The following is a 25,001-nucleotide window of genomic DNA, read 5'->3' on the forward strand; positions in this document are numbered from 1 at the left end:
GTCTGAACACAATTCACCCCTTTTGCACTGGTTTGCATATACAAATTTGGGTTCCAATCAGTCAAATGAATGGTAAGAGATTCAGAATTCGGCTGGATCCCCAAAAAGCAGATTCAATGCCTACATTATATTTTCCCTTTAAGCTAGCCATACATGAGCTCATAAAAGCCCCTCCAGCAGCTTATTGGTCTCTGTATGGGGACCTCCCAACAGACTGTCTCACCAACATTTGACCAAAAACTGGGCCTTGCGGATATACTAGAGGTTAATTTAAAGAGACATTTGCCTGTTCTAAAGGTGAGCATTTAAGGAGAAGCATTTTCAGTTTATGAGAGATGTTGCACAAGAAAAATGTAATGTTATATTATTATGAATGTTTTGGGGAAGCTCAGTGTCGGACTGGCCCACAGGGATACCAGGAAAAGTCCCGGTGGGCCCAGGTGTAAGTGGGCCCACATGCTGCTAGACATTTGGCCTATTTCATGGTCATTTCCTATTTCTATAAGAACAAAGAGGCTAAATAGATGGGATAATAGATTATAGTATGTAAAGAAAAGAGACTAGGAGAATAGAGGCTGAGTGAGGAGAGGAAGAAGAATAATACTGAGAGTGTTCCTCTGGTCTAAGATTAATTGGTGGGCCCCTGGTCAAACGTTTTTGGGTGGGCCCCTGGTGTCCCAGTCCGACACTGGGGAAGCTGATACTGTGTTGTCATGGGTTTAGTTTTAGAGGAGACCCTGTTGGGAGCCCAGGGGGTATAAAAGGAGTGACAGTCCCACTTTATTAAAAATATCTTATTTCCAAATGCAAAAAGAGTTTGCTGTGGGGCCCAGTAACCTGTACTCAGTGTCGGACTGGCCCACTGGGATGCCAGGAAAACTCCCAGTGGGCCCAGGTGTCAGGGGGCCCTTGAGCCTCCATACCTCCCAACTGTCCCTTTTTCAGAGGGACAGTCCCTCTTTTAACAGCTCAACCAGCAGTCCCTCATTTGTACTGGAAAGTCCCTCTTTTCTCTGCACTGAACAGCCAGAAAAAGAAATAAAGTTTCTCACTTAATTGGCTTTTAGCGGAGAGCCCAGAATAGCTAACAGGTGCAAATAAGATACTTTGTAACAATTTTTAGACACAAAAACACAATTTAGATAAGGAGAAATATTTTCAAACTTTCATAACCTGCAAAATTTTGTAAAACAAACATGGTAATTAGGGGGTGTGGCCACAGAAAGGGGTGTGGTCAAACAAATTGCTGCGCTACGTGCGGGAAAATTTTTTTTGTCCCTATTTTTACTTCCAAAATGCTGGGAGGTATGCTTGAGCTGCTAAAGATTTGGCCTATTTCATGGCTATTCCCTATTTCTTTGAGAACAAAGAGGTTAAATATATGGAATAATAGATTATAGTATGTAAAGAATAGAGACTAGGAGACTAGAGATTGATTAAGGAGAAAAATAATAATAGTAGTGAGAGTGGGCCCCTGGTCTATGGTTCTTTGGTAGGCCCTGGTCTAAGGTTTTAGGGTGGGCCCCTGGTGTCCCAGTCCGACACTGCCTGTACTTGTGCCTGTGTGTGTGGGAAGCAGGAGAGCTGGCAGAATAGGGAAGGAGCTCATCATGTCTGGTGAAGGTGATAGGGCCATGGCTCTGTGCCAATAGTTAGGGGCGGACTAAATGGGTAGAGAGGGGGAGGAAGATTCCACAGTGTCACTGAGAGGGGGGTGTAACATTCCTGCTTGGGAGACAAAGAGTCTTAGGAGTTGGGTGTGAAAAGGGAAAAGAGGAACGAGAGCAGAACAACAAGGGGAGACGAGCAAATGCTGTGAGGGCACCGGAAGTTGTGAGGGATTTTATTTGTGGAGCAAAAGCAGGTGTGAAAGTTTGAGGGCAAAGAAACAGGAAGCGGAGGGTTATCAGCAAAAGCCCCAAGAAAAGTAGTTAGTGTCCGGCAGAGACTGAGCCGCTTCACAGACAGGTGACAGTTGCAGAGCTGACAGGAAAGTGCAGGGAGAAGGGGCGGTGCGAAGAAAGGGCAGGGGCCAGGTAAGCGGATGAGGCAATTAAGGGCGGGGCCCAGACTGAGTGAGTGGTGAGGGGGAAGAGTCCAGTGACAGGTAGTTAGAGAGAGAGTGCAAAGCTCACAGATAGGGAAGGACAGACACCTGCATCTGTCACAGACCGAGAGAGAAGGAATACTAGGCACAACCAAGTTCATGCATAGGAGGGGAAGCGGCAGCTAGAGAGAGAGAGAGAGAGAGTGTAAAAGGTGCGCAATACTCCTCAGGTGCAGCGAGAGAGCGGGGTTGAGCCCCAGACTACAGCCTCTAGCCATGCAGGAAAGTCACTTTCTTATGTCGGTCCTGCAGCCGTACACTGACATCACCTCGCTGGCTCTCCCCACCGACTCCCAAATGGACCGCCGGATGCGCGAAGAGAGCGTGACGCTGCGCAATGCGCGGGTACAGGAGCAGGTCCGGGCCAAGATGACGCAGAAGACCCCTCGTGGGACCGGCAGCAACAGCAGCAACAACTTCTCCGTCTCCAGCTATGGAGGTAAGTGACCTTCCTTCTCCACCTGTTGCCTCTCCGCCCTAAAACTGCTTTGGAATATTTTGATGAAAGTTTCTTACATTTATTAAAAAAACAAAAAACAACAACAGGTTTTGGGTAGAGTTGCCCTTTATGTGTCACGTGTAAACCTTTCCTCTCTGCACTGTTTACTTTAAAGGGATATTGTCATGGGGGAAAAACATGTTTTCATCAGTTAATAGTGCTGCTCCAGCAGAATTCTGCGCTGAAACCCATTTCTCAAAAGAGCAAACAGATTTTTTTATATTCAATTTTGAAATCTGACATGGGGCTAGACATTTTGTCAATTTCCCAGCTGCCCCTGGTCATGTGACTTGTACCTGCACTTAAGGAGAGAAATGCTTTCTGGCAGGCTGCTGTTTTTCCTTCTCAATGTAACTGAATGTGTCTCAGTGGGACATGGGTTGTTACTATTGAGTGTTGTTCTTAGATCTACCAGGCAGCTGTTATCTTGTGTTAAGGTCCCCATAGACGCAACGATTCTTCTTTGGTGAACGACCAATTTCAGCGCAGTCCGGCCAATCCGTCAAATTATCGTGCGGTTAGTGGGATCCGAACAATCGTACATCTTACGATTTTTCAGCTGACATCTGCCAGAAAATTGGTCAGGTTTAAAAATCTTTATCGGTCCCAGTGCAATCTATCTATGTTTACAGGGCCAAGCAGGCAGCTACTCTTCATTTTGGCAATGTCGCCTGAAATGGTCTTTTTAGTTGATGGACAAATCGTACATTTAAATGATCATTTCGAAATAACCGTGGTCTCACGATAACGATTGGATCTTTTAAAAATCTATGGCCAGCTTTAGGGAGCTGCTATCTGGTTACCTTCCCATTGTTCTTTTGTTTGGCTGCTGGGGGAAAGGGAGGGGGTGATATCACTCCAACTTGCAGTGCAGCAGTAAAGAGTGATTGAAGTTTATCAGAGCACAAGTCACATGACTGGGGGCAGCTGGGAAATAGACAATATGTCTAGCCCCATGTCAGATTTCAAAATTGAATATAAAAAAGCTGTTTGCTCTTTTGAGAAATGGATTTCAGTGCAGAATTCTGCTGGAGCAGCACTATTAACTGATTAATTTTGACATTTTTCCCCCCCCCATGACCGTATCCCTTTAACTCTTTATGCTCCTACAGGAACCTGTTATCCCTCCAGCACACACAGGGTTAAAGCGATATTTCAATGAGATGATCAGAATTTCAAAATAAAAATCCCCAAAACATGCTAATTGTAATAAAAATATTATTTATTAATCCATATTCAAAAGTATCAAAAAGTCCCCACATGGCCTAATGCATTTCATGCCTACCTAGCACTTAGTCATAGGCAATCTCAATGAGTTGAGCAGACCTTACTCACTTCTCCCTCTTTTGTACTAAACACAAACAGTCATTCATATAAAACAGACAAGGTGTGCCAACTGGGCAGGGCTACCAAACTTTAGACATAGGAGTGCCATCAAAAATGCCCGCTCTTAGTAAAGCATTAGAAGTAGCTTATTATTGTAGCATGTATTCTTCATTGGTGTCTACTAGAAAAGATGAGACTTGATCACTTATTAACCTTGATGATGTTAATGGGACTTATAGTTCATCAGCAGCCCAAAAGGTCAAAGTTAAAGGGTTGTTCACCTTTAAATAAACTTTTAGTATACTATAGAATGGCAAACTCTAAGCAACTTTTCAATTGGCCTTCAGTTTTTGAATGATTTGTCTTCTCCTTCTGACTCTTTCCAGCTTTCAAAAGGGGGTCACTGACCCCATCTAAAAAAAATAAACAAAAGCTCTGTAAGGTTACAAATGTATTGTTATTGCTACTTTTTATTACTCATCTTTCTATTCAGATCCTCTCCTATTCATATTCGAGTCTCTTATTCAAATCAGTGTAGGATAATACCACAATATAAGATGAACTGTAGCTCACCGACACCAATTGCTTATTGTTCGTCCTGCAGGGTATCCTGTGCTGATACCCTGATAGAATTGCTCAAAGATAGGTTGGAGTGCAGGACAAATCCACAGCAGTAGTCTGATATTGCAAAAAAATCGCACATTTTGGATATAATAATAATAAAATAAAATAATTTTTGCAGTCACGACCTACTGCCGTGGATTTGTCCTGCACTCCAACCTACTTTGATCTTATTCAAATCAGTGCATGGTTGCTAGGGAAATTCGGACCCCAGCAACCAGATTGCTGAAATGGCAAACTAAATAAAAAGCGAAATAACTCAAAAACCACAAATAATAAAAAATGAAAACCAATTGCAAATTGTTTCGAAATGTCACTCTCTACATCATACTAAAAGTTAATTTAAAGGTGAACAACCCCTTTAAAGTGGACTTTCTTTTTATACTAGTTTTACTTGGATTAAATGTGATAATTCCCATTTCTGATTCTATTGTCACGCTGTCACATACACAAACACACAGACACCTGTGCGTACAGCAGCACACCCATTGTGTTGCTACTGCTGATGTAAATAATGAATGTATTGGTGTCCTGTCGTGCAGTTTCAGCATGGAATCGAAGATACTCCTTATAATGCAAAATCTGGGATAATGACTTGCTTCTTTTATTAGTCTAATTTGCTCATTTTCCTCTGAGCAGGTATAGCCTGCGCCTCTTGTAAAAGATCAAAGTGCTTTGGAACACAATGTCTAACAATGTGAAAAACTCCCGAAACTGAAATAGGGTTAAATACTAAGTCTGCTTGCTTTTGTCTTATGGAAACTGACACTGCAGTTTATTTGCAAAGGTGTTTGTTCAATAAGTGGCAGGGCAGGTGTTAGAAAAGAGAAGGGACCTTGGCAATATTGGAAAGCAAGGGCCTTGGACGATAGCCATAGTTTATTAACATTTTATCCAGGGGCACAGGGCCAGTGCCCTCTATGCCTTATCCTAAAACAGCAAGATCCAGGTCATTTAATTCAAGGATCCTATGGGGACTACCTTAAAGCAACAGTAACATCTGTAACAAAATCTCCCTGAATCTCCTCATGTGGCCTTACCCTATGAAATAAAAGATGGAAAGCAATTGAAAAAAGTATTTGTTTATGTGGAACAATCTAAAAAACAACTGAACTGGAAACGTGTTTGGAAGGTCAACAACCCCTTTAAGGTAGGGATGCACCGAATCCACTATTTTAGATTCGGCCGAACCCCCGAATCCTTTGTGAAAGATTCGGCCGAATACCGAACCGAATCCGACCCCTAATTTGCATATGCAAATTAGGGGTGGGAAGGGGGAAAATTGTTACTTCCTTTTTTTGTGACAAAAAGTCACGTGATTTCCCTCCCCACCCCTAATTTGCATATACAAATTGGGATTCGGATTCGGTTCGGCCGGGCAGAAGGATTCGGCCGAATCCGAATCCTACTGAAAAAGGCCGAATCCCGAACCGAATCCTGGATTCGGTGCATCCCTACTTTAAGGACAATATAAGTTATTAATTAGAAGGGGAATGTCAACATTCTCCTTTAAGTAACTGAAAGTTTATTGTATTCTGCACTGATATGGCTGAAGGCAATTTACTCTAGGTGCTAAACCTAATGTGGCTCTACAACTTCTGCACAGTCCTGGTGTAATTTTTCTAGGTGTAATTAAGCAGAGTAAGGTGTAAAGAGGGTATGTTTTAGTCAACAGAACAGTGGCCCAGAAGGACAGGCCTTTACAAGTTCAGGATTGGTTGGATTTTTAAAGCTTCCACACTAAAGAGAAACCAAGAGACACACGTGTACACATACTTCACACACATATACCAATATAAACATACATGTCCGCTTTCTAGTAGAGAGAGACTTATAAACATGTATAATAGAGTCATATTGAACTCTGATTTAGGTCACGCTATGTCATGTGCTTTTGTGTGTTTGCCCAATTATTTCCTATCACTGGCCTTGTTGTGCACATATTGTACCATTAGAAGGAATCGCAGGGCAAAACCATGAAATCTATATGTCATGTTTCTTACATCAGAAAGTGTGATATGATAATCATTATTATATACATAGCAACAATGTATTATATAATACTCCGCCGACACGGTCCATAATTAGTCCCTGCCCAGTTGTTACAAAATAACTTTACATTGTGTTGCACAGAAATTTCACTGAGGTCTGTACAGATCTTTTAGGATTTCCTACGCTTATTGTCCTTTCCTGAAAGATCACAGAGCTGTGTACATTTTATTCACATTCCTTTTTCAGCAAATGTTTCAGGCCTAGTGTTGCAAGACTAATAAAGCTCTTCTTAACTAGATGGTAAAGTTTAGCATTATAATAAATGGTTTCATAGCTAGGGGCTTTGGATCAGGGAATGGTTGGGTTAGAAAACACCCACAGCACAGTAGGGGCAACTAAGGAATTGAATCATATTATCATTTTCAGTAGGTAGGGATCCTGACATTAAAAAGTAATTCCCCCTCCCCCAAACAGAAACACAGTTGGCTTTCTGATGTTACTGGGGCAATCCTATGTACTAAAATTAATGGTGGTCATTTAGGCAACAATAAAACGACCTGAGCAGGACAAAACCTGGTTGGGAGTCTGACAGTAGTAATAGAAAGACTTTCACGTAGTATACCTTAGACCTACCTTAGACCTATGATTTTGTTGGGACTTGCTATGTTTGGATTTATATAATATCTTATTACATCATTTATACTGGTGTAATAATAAAATATTACTAAGGAGGAGTGGAAATTCATCTTGACTTATGGATAGTTTGTAATGTGTCATTGTTTTGTTTTCGGTACTGCCCATGTATTATAAAAATAATAGTTCAATGTTTATAGCATAAGATACAATAGCTTGTGATGGGGTATAGCAAGCTATATTGTTAGAAATAGGGGTGCGGTTTTAACTTGATTAGACTGGTGACCAAGTGCAACCTTTTGGGGTCTAAGATGAAGTTCTGGATAAGTATGAAATGTAGTAGGTTGAATTTAGGAAATAAGCTATATTTTTAACTTTATCATAATGCATATGTAATACATTTTAAGTAATACCTTGCTAGACTAATCACTGGCAAGTCCATTGTAATACTGGAATCATTCTGGTACATTTCTAGTGCTAAGACATTTACTGTAATTGTGGGAATGCCCATGGCAACAGGCTGCACTTCCAAAAATTCCTGAGCATTCAGTTCTCATTATTAGAAATGCATTGGGTGATTGGTCAGCATGAGCATCAGTACTTGGCAAACCATATCTAGGGGGTGTATATTACCCCCTGTGCCACAGTTTGTGTTTCAGATTACTTTTTACCGTCTGGCTCCTGCCTCTCTGCTAACATGTTGCCTTCTTTAGAAATATCAAGCAAAAATAAGAAAGTCCCCCACCTTAAAACACTCAGAAATTTTCAGAATCAGCTTGCATGGTCAAATGTGACCGTATGCCTTTATGGGTTGGCCAGTGAACCTAATTAGAGACCCCCGTAGTGCATACACATAAAAATATATCCGGTCTTAGAACTGCAATTGGCAACATGATGAATGTGTTCAACTGTTCCAATTGTATTAACAGCTTATAATTAAGAGGTTTTATGAACTCCTAAATAGTTTTAATACTAGAGCATCACCCATCTTAATCACCTGCTAATATCAGACTATAAGAACTTTTAGAAATGGTCCGCCCTGGTCTAATTTAGGTAGTCAGCCTGCAAATATTCAGGAACAAGGAATTACCCTGACAAAGCAGTATGACTAGTTTAGAATTCAATATAAGGAACATTTTGCTGTGCTTACATACTTCTTAGAATCCGTTGTTAGCTGTGCAAGACCAGACAATGGGTTGGGCTGAGCAAATTAAACATCTGGTTGGTTAATGCTTTCATTTGTGTGTTTTTGCTCTTCATATTGTGTTATTTTGGTAGGTCATCCATAAAACATTGAAAGTATCTGGTTGGGCCAATATTGGGACCATACATGGACTGATAGGTCAGTTTGTCTAATAATGAATAGGTTCCCAACAATTTCAGGCCAAGTATTGAGAATGATGGGGCTGTTTTGGTATTTGGTACTCTGAAAAATGTGTTTAATGCGCATCTGTTAAAAAAGGACAGAGACATGGTTGTTCACAAAGTATGGAAGGTCCTTATTGGAAAGCTAAAAGCTAACAAAGAATAAGGCTAGTGGTGCTTCACTTAATGGTTACTTAAAGGGATACTGTCATGGGAAAAAAATTTTTTTTCAAAATGAATCAGTTAATAGTGCTGCTCCAGCAGAATTCTGCACTGAAATCCATTTCTCAAAAGAGCAAACAGATTTTTTTATATTCAATTTTGAAATCTGACATGGGGCTAGACATTTTGTCAATTTCCCAGCTGCCCCATGTCATGTGACTTGTGCTCTGATAAACTTCAATCACTCTTTACTGCTGTACTGCAAGTTGGAGTGATTATCACCCCCTCCCTTTTCCCCCCAGCAGCCAAACAAAAGAACAATGGGAAGGTAACCAGATAACAGCTCCCTAACACAAGATAACAGCTGCCTGGTAGATCTAAGAACAACACTCAATCGTAAAAACCCATGTCCCACTGAGACTCCTTCAGTTACATTGAGAAGGAGAAACAGCAGCCTGCCAAAAAGCATTACTCTCCTGAAGTGCAGGCACAAGTCACATGACATGGGGCAGCTGGGAAATTGACAAAATGTCTAGCCCCGTGTCAGATTTAAAAATTGAATATAAAAAAATCTGTTTGCTCTTTTGAGAAATGGATTTCAGTGCAGAATTCTGCTGGAGCAGCACTATTAACTGATTCATTTTGAAAAAAAATTTTTTTCCCATGACAGTATCCCTTTAATGTTTTGGGATTCTGTACCAGCCTAAGGGGACCACAGTAGTTTAGAAGTGAATCTGTACCTCTGAACATGCCCTCAGTAGATTCACATCACATGCTCTGGGTTGCTGTTAACTGAGCTTAGGGATCAATTCACATTATACAGTATATATACAATATAAAATTGATTATACAAGGCTGATAATAACTAATTTGGATCCGCATTAAATGGCAATTAGAAAACAGTGCATTTTGTATCAGAATTTAATTATTGGTCCCTGTCAACTTTGCTGACAGAGGAATTTCATGTTCTGCTTGATGATTTCCTACAGCACCTAAACTTAACTTTTCAACAGCTGCCCAGTTCACACTGAAAATGGGCAGTGCCACTGACACTCAAAAGATGCCCTAACAAGATCCAAGATGATAAGCTCCTGTGTACAACTTTGGAAGGCATGGATCATTACTGTCTTAGAACTGCTGACCCTGTATGCTGTAGATCTACTGTTCTCTGTATCTTGGGAATGCTGGGAGATGTAGTCTATAAGCATGGGTGTTTGTATAGCCTTAGGTACTTTAGGTATATAGTAAGATTGTGTGTTTATTTTTATTTTTTTTCACTGAAGCTGAAATTCACTTAGTAACTGCTGTGTTGTAGGTCATGGTTTTAACGCTATACATTTCCTTAGAATAATACACAGATGTGAGTTGAGAGCCAAATTAGTTAATGGCCTTTGGATTAGCCAAACACAGTGAGTGTCCTTTGGATTAGCCAAACTCAGTGAGTGGCATTTGGATTAACTAAACTCGGTATGTAGCAAAGGCCCCCAGAACATAGCCTTGGAATCAGAATTTTCTGCCTTGGTTGCATATGTTGATGTGGGCAGCCAACGGGGAACTGGGAGGATAAAAAAAAAAAAGTTTGCCCACTCGAAATGATCTTCCCTGGCACCTATCCTTGGTAACCATTTATGGGCCTATGGTCTAATTTAGAAGAAGTGATCAGCTGGTCCCTTGTACATGTACCTGCTATGTATGGGAAATAATGTGCAGCTGGCGTGTGTCTGGCTAAGCTGTACAGTGTTCTGCAGGCTCAGTCTTGTTCTTCGGATCGTTGAGATACGTATTAATAATGCAGCCATATGTAGCGAGTCAAATATTCCTATGTGTTGCATTTTTGGTAAAGCTCTTGGCCAGTGTACTGCTGTTTGGAGATCGGCTTTCTCTGCTGTCCAAACACCTAATCTCAGATCCCTGACTTCATCGCTGCGATTGTTTCCTTACAATAATGTACATATCAGTTATAAACAGGGGAGTTTGGGCGCGGTGCTGGTGGCTGGAAACATTGTCAGATGGGTGATGAATTTCAGATGCTGTGTGTGAAGCTAGCCATACATAGTTGGTAAACAGTTCACAGGGGTCAATGGTATTGTCATGCTAGCCTGATAAATAGCCAGTTATTGGTTGGACAGTCTTTGGTTTGGCCTCCATTAACGTGATCTGGGTAATGGGGACAGTATATTTGTATCTGCATAAGCAGAAGGAGGCTCTTTGGAAATTTCTCAATAAATGAAATGCCCAGTCTATTAAGTATATACAAATCATATTTTTTTGGCACTTTACAGCATGGCACAATCAAAATATAATCCAAAAGTCTAAAGCTCCCCATAGAGGCAAAGATTTCTCTTGCCGAACGACCGATTTTAGCGAAGTCCGACCAATCCTTTGAAATTATCGTGCGATTAGTGGGATTCGAACGATCGTACATCTTACTATTTTTTGTCCGACATCTGTCAAGAAATTGATCGGCCAGGTTAAAAAATCTTTTATCGGTCCCAGTGCAATCTATCTATGTTTGCAGGGCCAAGCAGGCAGCTACCCTTTGTTTTCCTAGCAAATTGGTGTTTTTAGTTGACGGACAATTTGTACGATCGTTTCGAGATAATCGTGGACTCACGATGACGATCGGATCTTTTAAAAATCTTTACATCTATGGCCAGCTAAAGGGTTAAACAGAAGATTGTTGATGATGGTGGGAGTTTGCAGTCAATCGGTTGACCTGCCACAAGTTTGTCCACAGCAGACTGTGCAATTAAAGGGGAATTTAACCCCCCAACTAATAAAAAACTCTACCCTCCATAGTCCTCCCTCTCTGCTCCCCCCCCGCACAGGTGTTAACATCTGTAAATGCCCCTAATTACCCCTTGTTGCAGAGTTGGTGCAGTGGAGCTCACAGGCGCCATCTTCATTGCTTAATCTGCGGAAAGTAAGCGCCCGTATCGGCGCATGCGCAGTTGGAGCAGTCTTCTGCTTTGTGATAACTGCACATGCGCCGAAAGTGGCGAATATTGCTGAAGGTAAGGAAGAAGACCCAAAGATTACCGAATGGTTTGTGTAGCTGCACCCAGACAGAAGCTGTGCCTGTCAGTGTCGGTTTCGCTAGAGAAAAGAGCGGATCCGTTTGCCTACAAAACGTGGGTGGAGAGAAGCATAGCCAACGCTCTGCGTGACCAGGGTCTAAAGGAATTACAACAATTACAAAGTGTGGTGGTTGGAGTTAAACAACATTTATAATTTGTTCATTCTGTATATGTGGGAGGCAGGGTTTGTGACCAAGTGTCAGTATAATGATACAGTGACAGGAGCGTCACACTGCATTGGCCTAGAGTGCATTTTTGCTCTAGATTACAAATCACTGCAAATTGTTGGGCAATGAGTATAAATGATAAAATCAATCTGTCAAGTAGCATTAGATGCCTAATCTAGTTGTTTGAGGGCTTATGTGTTCAAACAGGGGTGTCCCCCCGTTATGGGGTGACTCATTCTATACACACTTGTACATGTGTGGGAAACACACTATATATATTTTAATGCGCAGGTATGTATTGCACATAAATGTGTTTCCTCTGGACACCTCACCCATACAACATGTGCTGATTCAGGAAGGGTGTGGTGTTGTTACACACTAAGATTACCTTTCCCTGGGTGGGGAAGCCATTTCCTTGATGTCTTTACCTACAAGGGGCGTGTCTGTTCTTACTCACTGCCTCACACAATGGGTCACTAACGCTACCTGAAATGTTTGTCTATCTATGGCTTGTTGCTTATATAACCCTTTTTTAAGTGTATCTTCATCAGCTGGTCACAATACCAGTCTTTCTTTCCCTGACTGAATCCCTGTCCTTCTCATTCCCTCCCTTCCTGAGAGCCCACCTTGCTATGTTTGCTTTTCTCTCATGCAGCCTCTCTCCCCCTCCCCCTCATTTCTATCTGACTCTCTCCTTTATCCGTGTCCCTCTTTCCCTTGCCACACATCATTCACTTCTTATGTGGATCCTGGCTTTGAATTTGTCCACTGGGAAACTCCCCCATGAATAAAGGCAAAGTCTGAGACACAGCTGTGTGTGTGTGTGGGCATGTTTGGGTGTGTGTGTGCCTACAGGTTGCTATGGAGATGTGTGTCTCAGCCTCTGTTAATATGGGTGTAAACCTTTATTTCTTTGATTATTTGCAAGCTTTTCTTCTTATTAATATGATTTACCTCGTTATATGTTTTATAGAGATCTCATCATACATTCATTACAAGATTTTGTATGTTTAGTTATAAAACAAAGAGTCGGCAGTATTTTAAGGATATGTGGCATCATTCCAACACAATTTCTAAGTTTATTTCTGTCGCAAACACCAATTAGACTGACTAACCCCATATCATTAGGGTGATAACGATCAACTCGGAGCATTTATGAGAACTTATTTCATGTCACTATTTAGTGTCAATCTTATAAAAAAAGAATCTAGAACTGGGTGTCATTATGACATTTATCCCCCTAATGACATGTTGATGGAATTTAATTAGAGTAATTTGAATCATGTTATTTGTAATGATATAGGTCTGGCCATGGGTTGACCTTATTATTCACTTAGATTCATTAATCTAGGTGTCTGAGTAACCTGTTAATTGCATGGAGAATATAATTACATAATTTTTTTTTTTTTTTTTTTTTTTTTAAATAAGGGCAGAAACACACACACAGATTCGGGGAGATTAAGTTGCCTGGCGATAAATCGCCTCTTCTTCCGGGCGGCTAATCTCCCTGAACTGGCTACTGCTGGCTAGAATCTAAATCGCAGGCAGGATGGCACACGAAGCATTTCATTTTCCGAAGTTTCCTCGTGAGGCAACTTCAGGCGACTTTGGAAAACGACCGATTAACATCGGTGGGAGGCAGTTCTGGGAGATTAGACGCCCGAAGAAGCTGGGCGACTAATCTCCCCCCGAAACTGAGCGTGTGTCTCTGCTCTAAGGAGTTGTTCACCTTTAAATCCGCTTTTAGTATGATACAGACAGTGGTGCAGAGAGAGAATGGGTTTTTTTTGTATTATATGAGGTTTTTTAATTATTTAGCTTTATGTTCAGCAGCTGTCTAGTTTGGAATTTCAGCAGCTATCTGGCGATTTCATGTATCGCTTGCAACCAGGCAGTGATATGAATGAAATACTGAATTATGAACGGGAGAGCCATGAATAGAAAGATAAGTAATGAAATCTAACAAAAACTATACAATCATGGCCTTACAGAGCAATAGTTTCTTGGCTTCTGGGGGGTCAGTGACCCCCACTTGAAAGCTGGAAACAGTCCAACTAAAAAGAAAAAAATTAAATGCTGTAAGACTATTTGAAGAATTGCTATATTAAAGGTGAACTACCCCTTAAAAATCACTTCATAATTCTGTGATTTTTTTTTTTAAAGCCATTTGGCTACAGGACTCCAGGATTTCTAAAATCCATTTGGCATTTCTTCTCTGTTTCAGAAAAATATAACCAAATATGCTGCCTGGCCAAACACTGCTTGGGTGTTTATAGTTACATAGTTAAATTGGGTTGAAAAAAGACAAAGTCCATCAAGTTCAGCCCCTCCAAATGAAAACCCAGCATCCATAAAATGTTTTAACTAAATATTGCAACTTGTAGTACAGGCATGGGATCTGTTATCCAAAAAACCATTATAAAAAAGCTCTAAATTATGTGAAGGCCATCTACAACAGACTCCATTTTAATCAAATAATTTCAATTTTCAAAAAATAATTTCCTTTTTGGAAAAAAAAGTGGAAAGATAGGGGGTAATATAGCTACTAAAGCATCCACCCAAGAGTAGAATAGTTGGCTGGCAGTATGAGGTTGCAATCAGGAATTGGAATGAAAGAGAGGACGTGTGAAGAATCCTTTGATTTGGAGACCAAGACAAAATAAAATCTTGGAGCAGCAAATAGTGGGAATGCAAATGGTGCTGTATATGTTTCTTATGTGGGTGACAACAATTCAAGAGGCACCAATCATCAAATGGTCTGTAAGAGACGAAAAGCAAGTTGATTTAGGGGGGGTATGACCTAAACATTTAATAGTATTCCCTATAATGTGCGAGCTAAAGTCAGCCCCCTGCTATTGTGTCTGTGTACCTTTGCCTACAAAGGAGGGAAATGCAGCTGAAAATAAGCTTTTGGTTACACAGAAAGCACCAACTGTCATTGCCAGCGATTGCATTTTCTTAAGTGTGTAATCATTTTTTTTACATCTTGCCAAATAAAGACCTGTGGAGAATATATATATATATATATATATATATAATCTATATATATATACTATATATACACAAAGAGACATATGCATATTACATACATATGGCTACCATGTATCTATCTACTTTAAAATATATTCTATATTCTCTTTATTAAAGGAGAACTAAAGCTGAGTTGCAATTAGCATTCAAACCAAAGGCCATTTAATATTAAAGTAGTTGACACTTAGAATTATGTGGGTCACTCTTACACCATTTCCCAAAGCAAGTACATGCTCCCAGTCCTAAAGTTGTCCATATACAAACAGATAGGGTAGATGCATTACTGCTTTATCTTTAAGACAGATTGGGACAGGCTAGTGGTAGAGCAGCTATTAATACTATTTATTTATTTTTGCTTGTCTTTATAATCAATGAAAATCTGTCTCCATTAATTGATCAGTTTCAAGTTGCCAAAATGTGGGTTGAGCGCAAGTAAAGATTATGTAAATGGTAATATACAAAGTGATGTTGTACAAAATAGGTAGAACCTGTTTGGGAATTAAAAGAAAATCCAAAATAAACATGGCACTTGCCACTGCAGGTACACAAGAAACCAAGGTGAGTTTTTGTTTGTTTGAAGGTATTGGGTGGGGCTAGGGCATGTTTGTCCATACTACATCCCTCCAGCAATTTTAGAACTCCTACTGTCCCTCAATTTCTGCCAACGAATGCTGGGAGCCTGCATCTTTAAAGCTGACTCTTTTATATTCACCATAATAAATTCAAATATAGTAATATGCTAGTGTATACCGAATACTATAGATTTCTACAATACAGAAACAGTACCAACAGGGCAAAGAAAGATTGCAAAAAATCTTTATATACAGAGTTGCAGGGTGAAAGAAGTTCCTTCCCCTAGAGCTTGCACCCTAGGTGAGTAGGTAATTCGCAGGCACATAAAGAAGAGTAATAAATGTTGCAGTTCACAGTGGGGAATTGCCCATAAGTGCCAAGACTGAATGAGAAACTATGCTTGAAGAAATAGGATTTGCGTTTAGTTTTAAAGTTTTCTAACTGTCCCCCGGTTAACGATTACCCACCTTAAAGGGAATGTCAACACCAAAAATAAATTCAGCCTAATAAAAGAAAACGCCATTTTAAGCAACTGTCCAATATACATTCATTACAAATGTTCTATGGTTTTTAAGTTATGTGTATATAATACACAAAAGCCATGAATATCTTGTAAATGATATCCTTGTAAATGGTGAGTTCTGAAGTCATCAGTTATAAACAGTGAGTTCTGATGTCATTTCTGTCACATGACTCACTGCAACTTGTGTATTATAATAAATAAAATACCCCCTGTTGCAAAATATGAGGATATTAGAAGTTACCTCGGAGTTCCATGACTGTATGTTTTTCGTGCTTTCGTGTTTTTATATGGTCATGAAACTCTTCGGTAACTTATAATATCCTTATAATTTACAAGAGGGGGTACTTTATTCACTATATATTCCTAGTGAAAGCAGTGTCTCTCTGCCCCTTTCTATTCTCTGCACTGATGGCTCAGACTCTTGATACAATGTAATATAAGGCAGCTGATTAACAGACCTGTCTTTGCTGGGGAAGTAATATTTTTGCAACATTGTTTAAAAAGTAACAACTAGGAGTTAAGCAAATGCTGCTGTCAGTAGCACTTGTTTTTACAAATAACTTGCATTAGGCACGTTTTTATTTTGGGGTTGACTTGCCCTTTAATCACCAATGTCACGTAGGCCCCAATCATGGAACTAGTTGAAACTAGAAGTAATTTAATATAGCAGATATATTATACTGAATATGCAGGATTTTGTTTTTGCTTGCCTAGTGACATCTTTTTCATTATAGATTTTCTTCCAAAGGTCAGGAAAGGACACACTTCATTGACAAAAAAATAAAGAACACTGAAAGATAAACTAAAGACCCTAAGGCAAAATTATACCTGGAGTCTTACCCCATGCCACAAGGCTGTAGCTCTACCTGCTCACATGTCAAACAGACCCATGATAGATTCAGACAGGTAGCTCTCTGGATATCCTGTGACACCTGTTCTGATCTCCTCCCTTGTTTGGACAATGCTGTGCATGCTCTGGGCCAGCGTTAGTGTTCAGTGTGCAGGCGTTTGAGCACAGTCAAAGTTAAAAGTCTTTAGAGTAAGGAGGGAGCACAAATGTGAGTGTCACAGGTCTGTTGTTTCTCAAGGCATGTACTGCAGCCTTTTGAAAGGAAATACAGGTGATGTGCATTCTTTTTCTTTCAATTTAATTTTGCTTACAGCCTTTCTCAGAGTCTCGTCACATAAACCCTAAACTGATTTAAAATTGAGTCTGCTGCCTGTGAGCTGTATTAAGGCTAGTTCCTTTACTTTTGATTTGTAAGTACCTATCCATGGCCTTTAAAGGAATTGTTCAGTATAAAAATAAAAATTTGGTAAGTAGGCTGTGCAAAATAAAAAATGTATCTAATATAGTTAGTTAGCCAAAAATGTAATGTATAAAGACTGGAGTGATTGGATGCCTAACGTACCAGAACAGAACACTACTTCCTGCTTTGCAGCTCTCTTGCTTTTCACTGATTGGGTACCAGTCAGTAACCAATCAGTGACTTGAGGGGGGCAACATGTGTCATAACTGTTACTTTTGAATCTGAGCTGAATGCAGAGGATCAATTGCAAACTCACTGAACAATTATGTCCCATGTGGGCCCCCTTATAGTCCCTGACTAACTCAGTGTTAGAAAGCTGAAAAACAGGAAGTAGTGTTCTGTTCTGTTACACATCCAGTCACTCCAGCCTTTATACATTACATATTTGGCTAACTAACTATATTAGATAGAAACACTTTTTATTTTGCACAGCCTATCTATTTACCCAGTTGTTATTTTTTACGCTGAACTGTTCCTTTAAAAAGGCACCATAAAATGACTGCTGCATGCCACAGAAAGAGAGGATGGCACTGGTCGCATTTTTTTGCAGGAATATATCGGCTGGGAAAGCAGCACCTTAAACCTCTCTTGTGTCTCTCATGGCACTACTGACTTTTTTGGCTAAATATACTTGTGTTTTTAAGCTGAAAAATACCAGCACTGACTGTACGATCAGGCATTTCCCATTCAGACAGGGTTTTGGGTTCCTTTCCCCCAGCTAAAATACTCCAGTAGAAGAAACACCCTGTGTGCCAACACCCTGTGTGCCAATGAAAGATGCCTAGACAAAGCTTGGATGTGAATTTATCTGTGTTTCACCTTTATTTCCTTTCATAGGGCTGTAGTAAATGCATTGAGAAACAGCAGACCTGTGCCACTCAAATTTGTGTGCCTTCCTTACTCTAAAGCCAGTTTACAGCATTGACAGTGCTCTGGCGCCTGCACACTGAACACTAACGCTGGCCCAGAGCATGCACATCATTGTCCAAACATGGGAGGAGATCAGAACAGGTGTCACAGGATATCCAGAGAGGTACCTGTCTGAATCTATCATAGGACTGTTTGACATGTGAGCAGTTAGAGCAGCCTTGTGGCATTGGGTAATGCTCCAGGTAGAATTTTGCCTTAGGATCTTTAGTTTAACTTTCAGTGTTCTTTATTTTTTTTTGTCAATGAAGTGTGTCCTTTCCTGACCTTTGGAAGAAAATCTATAATGAAAAAGATGTCACTAGGCAAGTAAAAACAAAATCCTGCATATTCAGTATGACATATCTGCTACAGTACATTATATTCCTTCAGTTTAATTTTGCTTTCCGCCATCCCTCTTCTCAGCAGGGTCTCATCACATAAATTCTAAACTGATTTAAAATGAATAGGCTGGTGTCTGTGAGCTGTATTAAGGCTAGTTGCTTTGCTTTTAATTTGTAAGTACCTATGCATGGCCTTAAAAAAGGCCACATAAAACAACTGCTGCATGCCACAGAAAGAGAGGATGGCACTGGTTGCTTTTTTTTTTGCTGGGAAAGAAGCACCTTAAAGCTCTCGTGTCCTCTCATGGCACTACTGACTTTTTCAGCTAAATATACTTGAGTGTTTTTAAGATGAAAAGTACCAGTACTGACTGTACTATCAGGCATTTCCCATGAACATAATGAATCCACTTCTCATCTCAGCTGAGGAAATCTGAGACCTCTTGCTTTTATCTTATCTGACTTCCAAGCCTATAGAAATGTGAGGGAATACATGGCCACTTGCTCCCATAATTACATACAGTCTGTACATGTAATGCAGGAAACCCATGACTGGGGCCCCTACACGCAGCATGCTCTGCACAGTTCAGGGTGAGAGATAACCGTGTGACCATATTCACTATTTGGGGAGGTCTCTTATGCAGGGACTATGGAGATTTGTTTACAGTTAAATGGTCCTTACGTTTTTTTTTTCTAGCTAATTATATCAGTGCTCTCTTCTGGAGACACCACACCCAAAGTGTTATTGTAAATGACTGGTCTGTTTCTGTAGTGACACATAGCTCTTGGTTCCTATGCTTTTCCCATAAACAGTAATTTTATGTTGCATTATGCGTTCCATACAAAATGTTTTTAGTGTCATATACTTTGTTTCCTTAAAGGAATAGTTCAGTGTGAAAATAAAAACTGTGTAAATAGATAGGCTGTGCAAAATAAAAAATGTTTCTAATATAGTTAGCCAAAAATGTAATATATAAAGGCTGGAGTGAACAGATGTCTAATAAAACAGCCAGAATCCAACTTCCTGCTTTTCAGCTCTATAACTCTGAGTTAGTCAGCGACTTGAAGGGGGGCCACATGGGACATTTCTGTTCAGTGAGTTTGTAATTGATCCTCAGCATTCAGCTCAGATTCAAAAGCAACAGATATGACCCATGTAGCCCCCCCTCAAGTCTCTGATTGGTTACTGCCTGGTAGCCAGGGTAACCAGTCAGTGTAAACCAAGAGAGCTGAAAAGCAGGAAGTAGTTTCTGACTGACTTGTTATACATAAAATCACTCCAGCCTTTATACATTACATTTCTAGCTAACTAACAATATTAGAAACATTTTTTATTGTGCACAGCCTATCTATTTACCCAGTTTTTATTTTTACACTGAACAATTCCTTTAAAGCAGAGATGCAATTTGTTAGGTTTAGGCCAGGGGTGCCCAAAAGCTAGATCGGGATCTACCAGTAGACCTTTAGCTGGTGATGAGTAGAACAAATGGTATTTTGTTAAATTTAGAAATATAAGTTATCTCGTAAAATAATATAATATTTAAGTAATATTTTCCATGGAACAGAATTAACAATGCTTTTATGGACAAGCCCGGATTTCTCGGGCGGATGCCCCTAGGCCCACACTCCCCCCGCGAGCGCACGTGTGCCAGCAAACGGCGCTATTGAATGGGGACGCACTAGTCCCCATAATGCGGCTGGGCGGCATGCCGCCCATAATTTTTTGCCGCCCTAGGCTCGGGCCTATGTGGCCTTGCCACAAATCCGGGCCTGTTTCATAATGGGACAACATCACTAAAAGTAGACCTCTATTTTCTGAAAATTCGAACAGGGGTGGTTCATCTCTCAGTTAACTTTGATTATGATGCAGAGAGTTATATTCTCTGACAATTTGCATTTGATTTAATTTTTTTATTATTTGTGATTTTTGAGTTATTTAGCTTTTAATTCAGCATCCCACCAATTTCAGCAATCTAGTTGCTAGGGTCCTAATTACTATAACAAACATGCATTCTTGCCTTTTGAGAAAGCTGTGGCGAAACGCGTGTTAGGGCAAGACTCGACTCTTGATTTTCTTTTAATAATTATTTCACCTCGGTGAATAGAAATTGCACCTTTTTAAACAAACGGGTATCTTTCCTGTAACTTTATCTTAAACCGGTTTTCTCTCCATGAACTGAATGGTCTGCGTTTTTTTAGGGTTAAATAGCCTCTCTTCTTAGATAGAAAAGCTTAACAAACAAGACCGCAGCCCTTCAGTTTCTGCCTTCTCCCACTTTGTGGTGCTCCTAGGCACTTAGAAAAAATCATAACTAGAAATCTTGGGAGCAACTCCACCAACTATCTATTTTTCATAATTCCTCACTTATTCTCAAGGAGCGGTTGGGTTAATCTGCAACTGAGAAGCACTAATTTAAACTTACTCAATCAACTTTTTTATCATTAGCACTGGTCACTTTTCGTATTTATTACCTCAATTATCACGATAAATATGAATTAGGAGGTTTTTTTTATCAACCAATGCAGCACAGGCATTTTATATCTTATATTAATCAATTATAATTCATTAGTTAACTAATATAAAACTAAGAATTTGCTAATTTAATTGGTACTAGCTTTTTTATAGAATTATTAATTGATAAAATACACACAGAGCCGGTGTAGTGACAATCAATATTTTATTGGTTGTATTTATTTAAGCACATGCACTTTATATTTATTGGCACAAGGTGAGAAATTTACATATATGTATTAACTGATTGGTGAATGAAAAAGTTGGTCACTTAACGAATTGACACACGGTCTACAGAAGTGAGGGTTAGTTTTAACCGTTGAAGGCAATTCGCAGTCACAAAACAAGGTTCTTTTTTCTCTTCTCTTTTTTACAATTAATTTGAATAAGAGGCTGCAATATGAATAGGAGAGGGCCCGAATATAAAGATGAGTAATAAAAAGTAGCAACAACTATAAATGTGTAGCCTTACAGAGCATTTGTTTTTAGCTGGGGTCAGTGACCCCCATTTAAAAACTGGAAAGAGTCAGAAGTTTTTTATTAAAAAAAACATGATATAAATAATAATAATAATAAAGAAAGAAATAAAATATATCATATATTCAGCTTGAACCAAAATGTTCTGAAAGCATGCTATGCTTATCTTAGTTAGCCAATAAAGGTATCACCTTTATACCACTTTTTGTTATTTTTTTTCCCCTGTGACTGACTAACATGGTACAACAACTTTACCTGGAATTCCAAAAACTTAGAAAGATGTACAGTAGTTAAATTTTTTCAGAAGCCTCTGTTTCAAAAGCAACACAGCTCCCCCCAACAGCAGCAACCTTATGTTCACCTTGCGGCAAGCACGTCTGAAATCGTAATAGGAAACCTCAGCAGTTACGGTCAAATGTGAATTTTTTTACTATGGGGTGTAAACTGTGACATTCTTTGACATATTTTCAATAATTTACATTGTTTGACCTTTTTGTTGTACATTTTGGAATTTCAGCTATCTCTATCGTGTTCTAATATTTCTGCAAGTACAGACTCATAGGGGAGACACAAGAAGAAATAAAGTTTATGTTGTCATTCAGTGGCACAGTTGAAGCTCAAGTTCAACCAGGTGTGTGTAAATATCACAGTAACCAGAAATCATTTTAAATTGCAACTGCAAAAACTGCACAACATAATGTTTAAACGGGGAATTGTATCTATTAGGAGGGATCCTAAGGTGCAAATCTGGACTATTTTTTGTTGGGCTATTGAGTGGACTATTGTTTCTTCCCTCACTCTTAAAGGAGAAGGAAAGGTTAAAACTAAGTAAGCCTTATCAGAAAGGTCCATCTAAATATACCAGTAAACCCCCAAAGTAATGCTGCTCTGAGTCCCCTGTCAAAAGAAACACAGCATTTCTTTCCTTCTATTGTGTACTCATGGGCTTCTGTATTAGACTTCCTGCCTTCAGCTTAAACCTCATTGCCCTGGGCAAGAGCATGCTCAGTTTGCTCCTCTTCCCCACCCCCTCCCCTTTCTACTGTAATCTGAGCCCAGAGCAGGGAGAGACTCAGGCAGGAAGTGATGTCACACCACATTAATACTGCAGCTCCTATCCTAAACAAACAGAGAGTTTCTAGAGCTTTTTACTCAGGTATGGTAAAACATTCTATAGAATAAATATAGCATTCTAGCTTGCACTATTGCAGCTAATCTATTGGCAATAAAATGCCTCCGTAGCTTTCCTTCTCCTTTAAGGTGGACAGATAAAAGCTGCCGACTGACCAAGTCAGCAGTTTATTGGCCCGTGTATGGGGCTTTGAAAGTCGACCACATGTCTTCAGGTCTGGTGCCCAGGACAACCAGGAGCATGCACACTAGAAGCCAGAAGCTCCTGCACGGTGGCTGCCGTGAGTGGGGGGAGTGCTTGCTGTGGTTGGGAAGGGGTTAGGGGGTGCTGTAAATTAGTTTGCAGTAGGGCAGAGGTGAAAAAATTTGTGTGCCAAAAAATCGCCAATTAGAGGAGTGATTGCAGTACAGGTATGGGACCTGTTATCCAGAATGCTCAGAAACTGTGAGTTTCAGGATAACAGAACTTCTTATAATTTGGATCTCCATACCTTAAATCTACTAGAAAATCATGTAAATATTAAATAAATCAAATAGGCTGGGTTTGCTTCCAAAAAGAAATAATTATATTACAAGTACAAGGTACTGTTTTGTTATTACCGAGAAAAAGGAAATCATTTTTAAAAATTTTGATTATTTGGATAAAATGTAGAGAGAGTATCCATTCTGGATAACGGATCCCATACCTGTCTAGTAAATTGGATCTGGTGATTTTTTTTTCTTCTTTTTTGATAGTTATTTTAATGCAAGTCATTATCAGACTCTATGGTATTTGAGTAGACCCATGCCTTAGTACAGATTACCTGGAATGGCCTGGCATGACAAGAGGAATAATTGTATACAGATATGGGACATGTTACCCAACATTCTCAGGACCTGGGTATAAGGAATCTTTCATACCTTAAGTCTACTAAATCAGAGTTTGTGTAGAAGAACGGAGCACCGTAGAGCCAGGATATAAAGTTAAAAAGTTAAACATTTATTGTACATCCATTAAAAATCACAGCAGCATATCTCCCATGAGGGCTGCCCGCTTAACGCGGTTTGTGGTTCCCTGCCACTTCATCAGAAGCTTAAGTCTACTAAAAAAAAAAAATAGATAAACCCAATAGGTTGGTTTGCCTCAAATAAGGATTAATTATATCTTAGTTTGGACCATTTTATTATTACAGAGAAAAAGGAAACCATTTTATAGCATTTGAATTATTTGATTATATTTTATTAATCAATAATCAATATTTATAAATTAATCAATATTTTTTTTTTTTTTGTTACTTAAAAAATGATATAAAACCTCCTAAGTGCTCCTCATACCATTCTTACTCCCTTAGGTTGTCAGCATCCAGAACCATCCTTCAGTTTTCCTTTTCCTTATGTGAGTGGAAATTGCACTGAGGTTTGAGCTACCATAAGGTACATCCAAGTCTGCATGGGAGATAATACGTACTACAGTAGAACCCTCCATTTTATGTTTTTCATGGGACTGAAAAAAATGGTGTCGTATACAGGAAAATGTAAAATCAGTCAAAAACTGTAAAATTAGGAAAAACTTAAAATCAGGGGATGTAAAATTGAGGTTTCCCTGTATATACTGTAGGTTTTCTTTACATTTAGCCGCAAATCAAGTTAGGCTTCTAATAGAATATATATGAGCAGTTGAGGATGATGGTAAAGGAGTGAGAATAGCAGTGTCTCAGTTAAGCAGGAGACTTAAAGGGATCCTGTCATAGGAAAACATGTTTTTTTCAAAAAGCATCAGTTAATAGTGCTGCTCCAGCAGAATTCTGCACTGAAATCCATTTCTCAAAAGAGCAAACAGATCTTTTTATATTAAATTTTGAAATCTGACATGGGGCTAGACATTTTGTCAATTTCCCAGCTGCCCCTGGTCATGTGACTTGTGCCTGCACTTTAGGAGAGAAATGCTTTCTGGCAGGCTGCTGTTTTTCCTTCTCAATGTAACTGAATGTGTCTCAGTGAGACATGGGTTTTTACTATTGAGTGTTGTTCTTAGATCTACCAGGCAGCTGTTACCTTCCCATTGTTCTTTTGTTTGGCTGCTGGGGGGGAAAGGGAAGGGGGTGATATCACTCCAACTTGCAGTACAGCAGTAAAGAGTAATTGAAGTTTATCAGAGCACAAGTCACATGACTTGGGGCAGCTGGGAAATTGACAATATGTCTAGCCCCATGTCAGAATTCAAAATTGAATATAAAAAAATCTCTTTTGAGAAATGGATTTCAGTG

The 25,001-nt window shown here is 39.5% G+C and overlaps 1 protein-coding gene across 2 annotated transcripts in view; it reads left to right on the forward strand.

The window, feature by feature from the left end:
• Nucleotides 1–25,001, forward strand: part of pkp3.L (plakophilin 3 L homeolog) — a 61,927-nt gene that overhangs the window by 12,685 nt on the left and 24,241 nt on the right. The window contains exon 2 of one of the 2 annotated variants that reach the window (XM_041589327.1): nt 2,360–2,546. In XM_041589327.1, the coding sequence (XP_041445261.1) occupies nt 2,360–2,546 (187 nt within the window). 2 annotated transcript variants of the gene reach the window in all.

The sequence above is a fragment of the Xenopus laevis genome, chromosome 4L (assembly GCF_017654675.1).
Source record: "Xenopus laevis strain J_2021 chromosome 4L, Xenopus_laevis_v10.1, whole genome shotgun sequence".
NCBI classification, from domain to species: Eukaryota; Metazoa; Chordata; class Amphibia; order Anura; family Pipidae; genus Xenopus; species Xenopus laevis.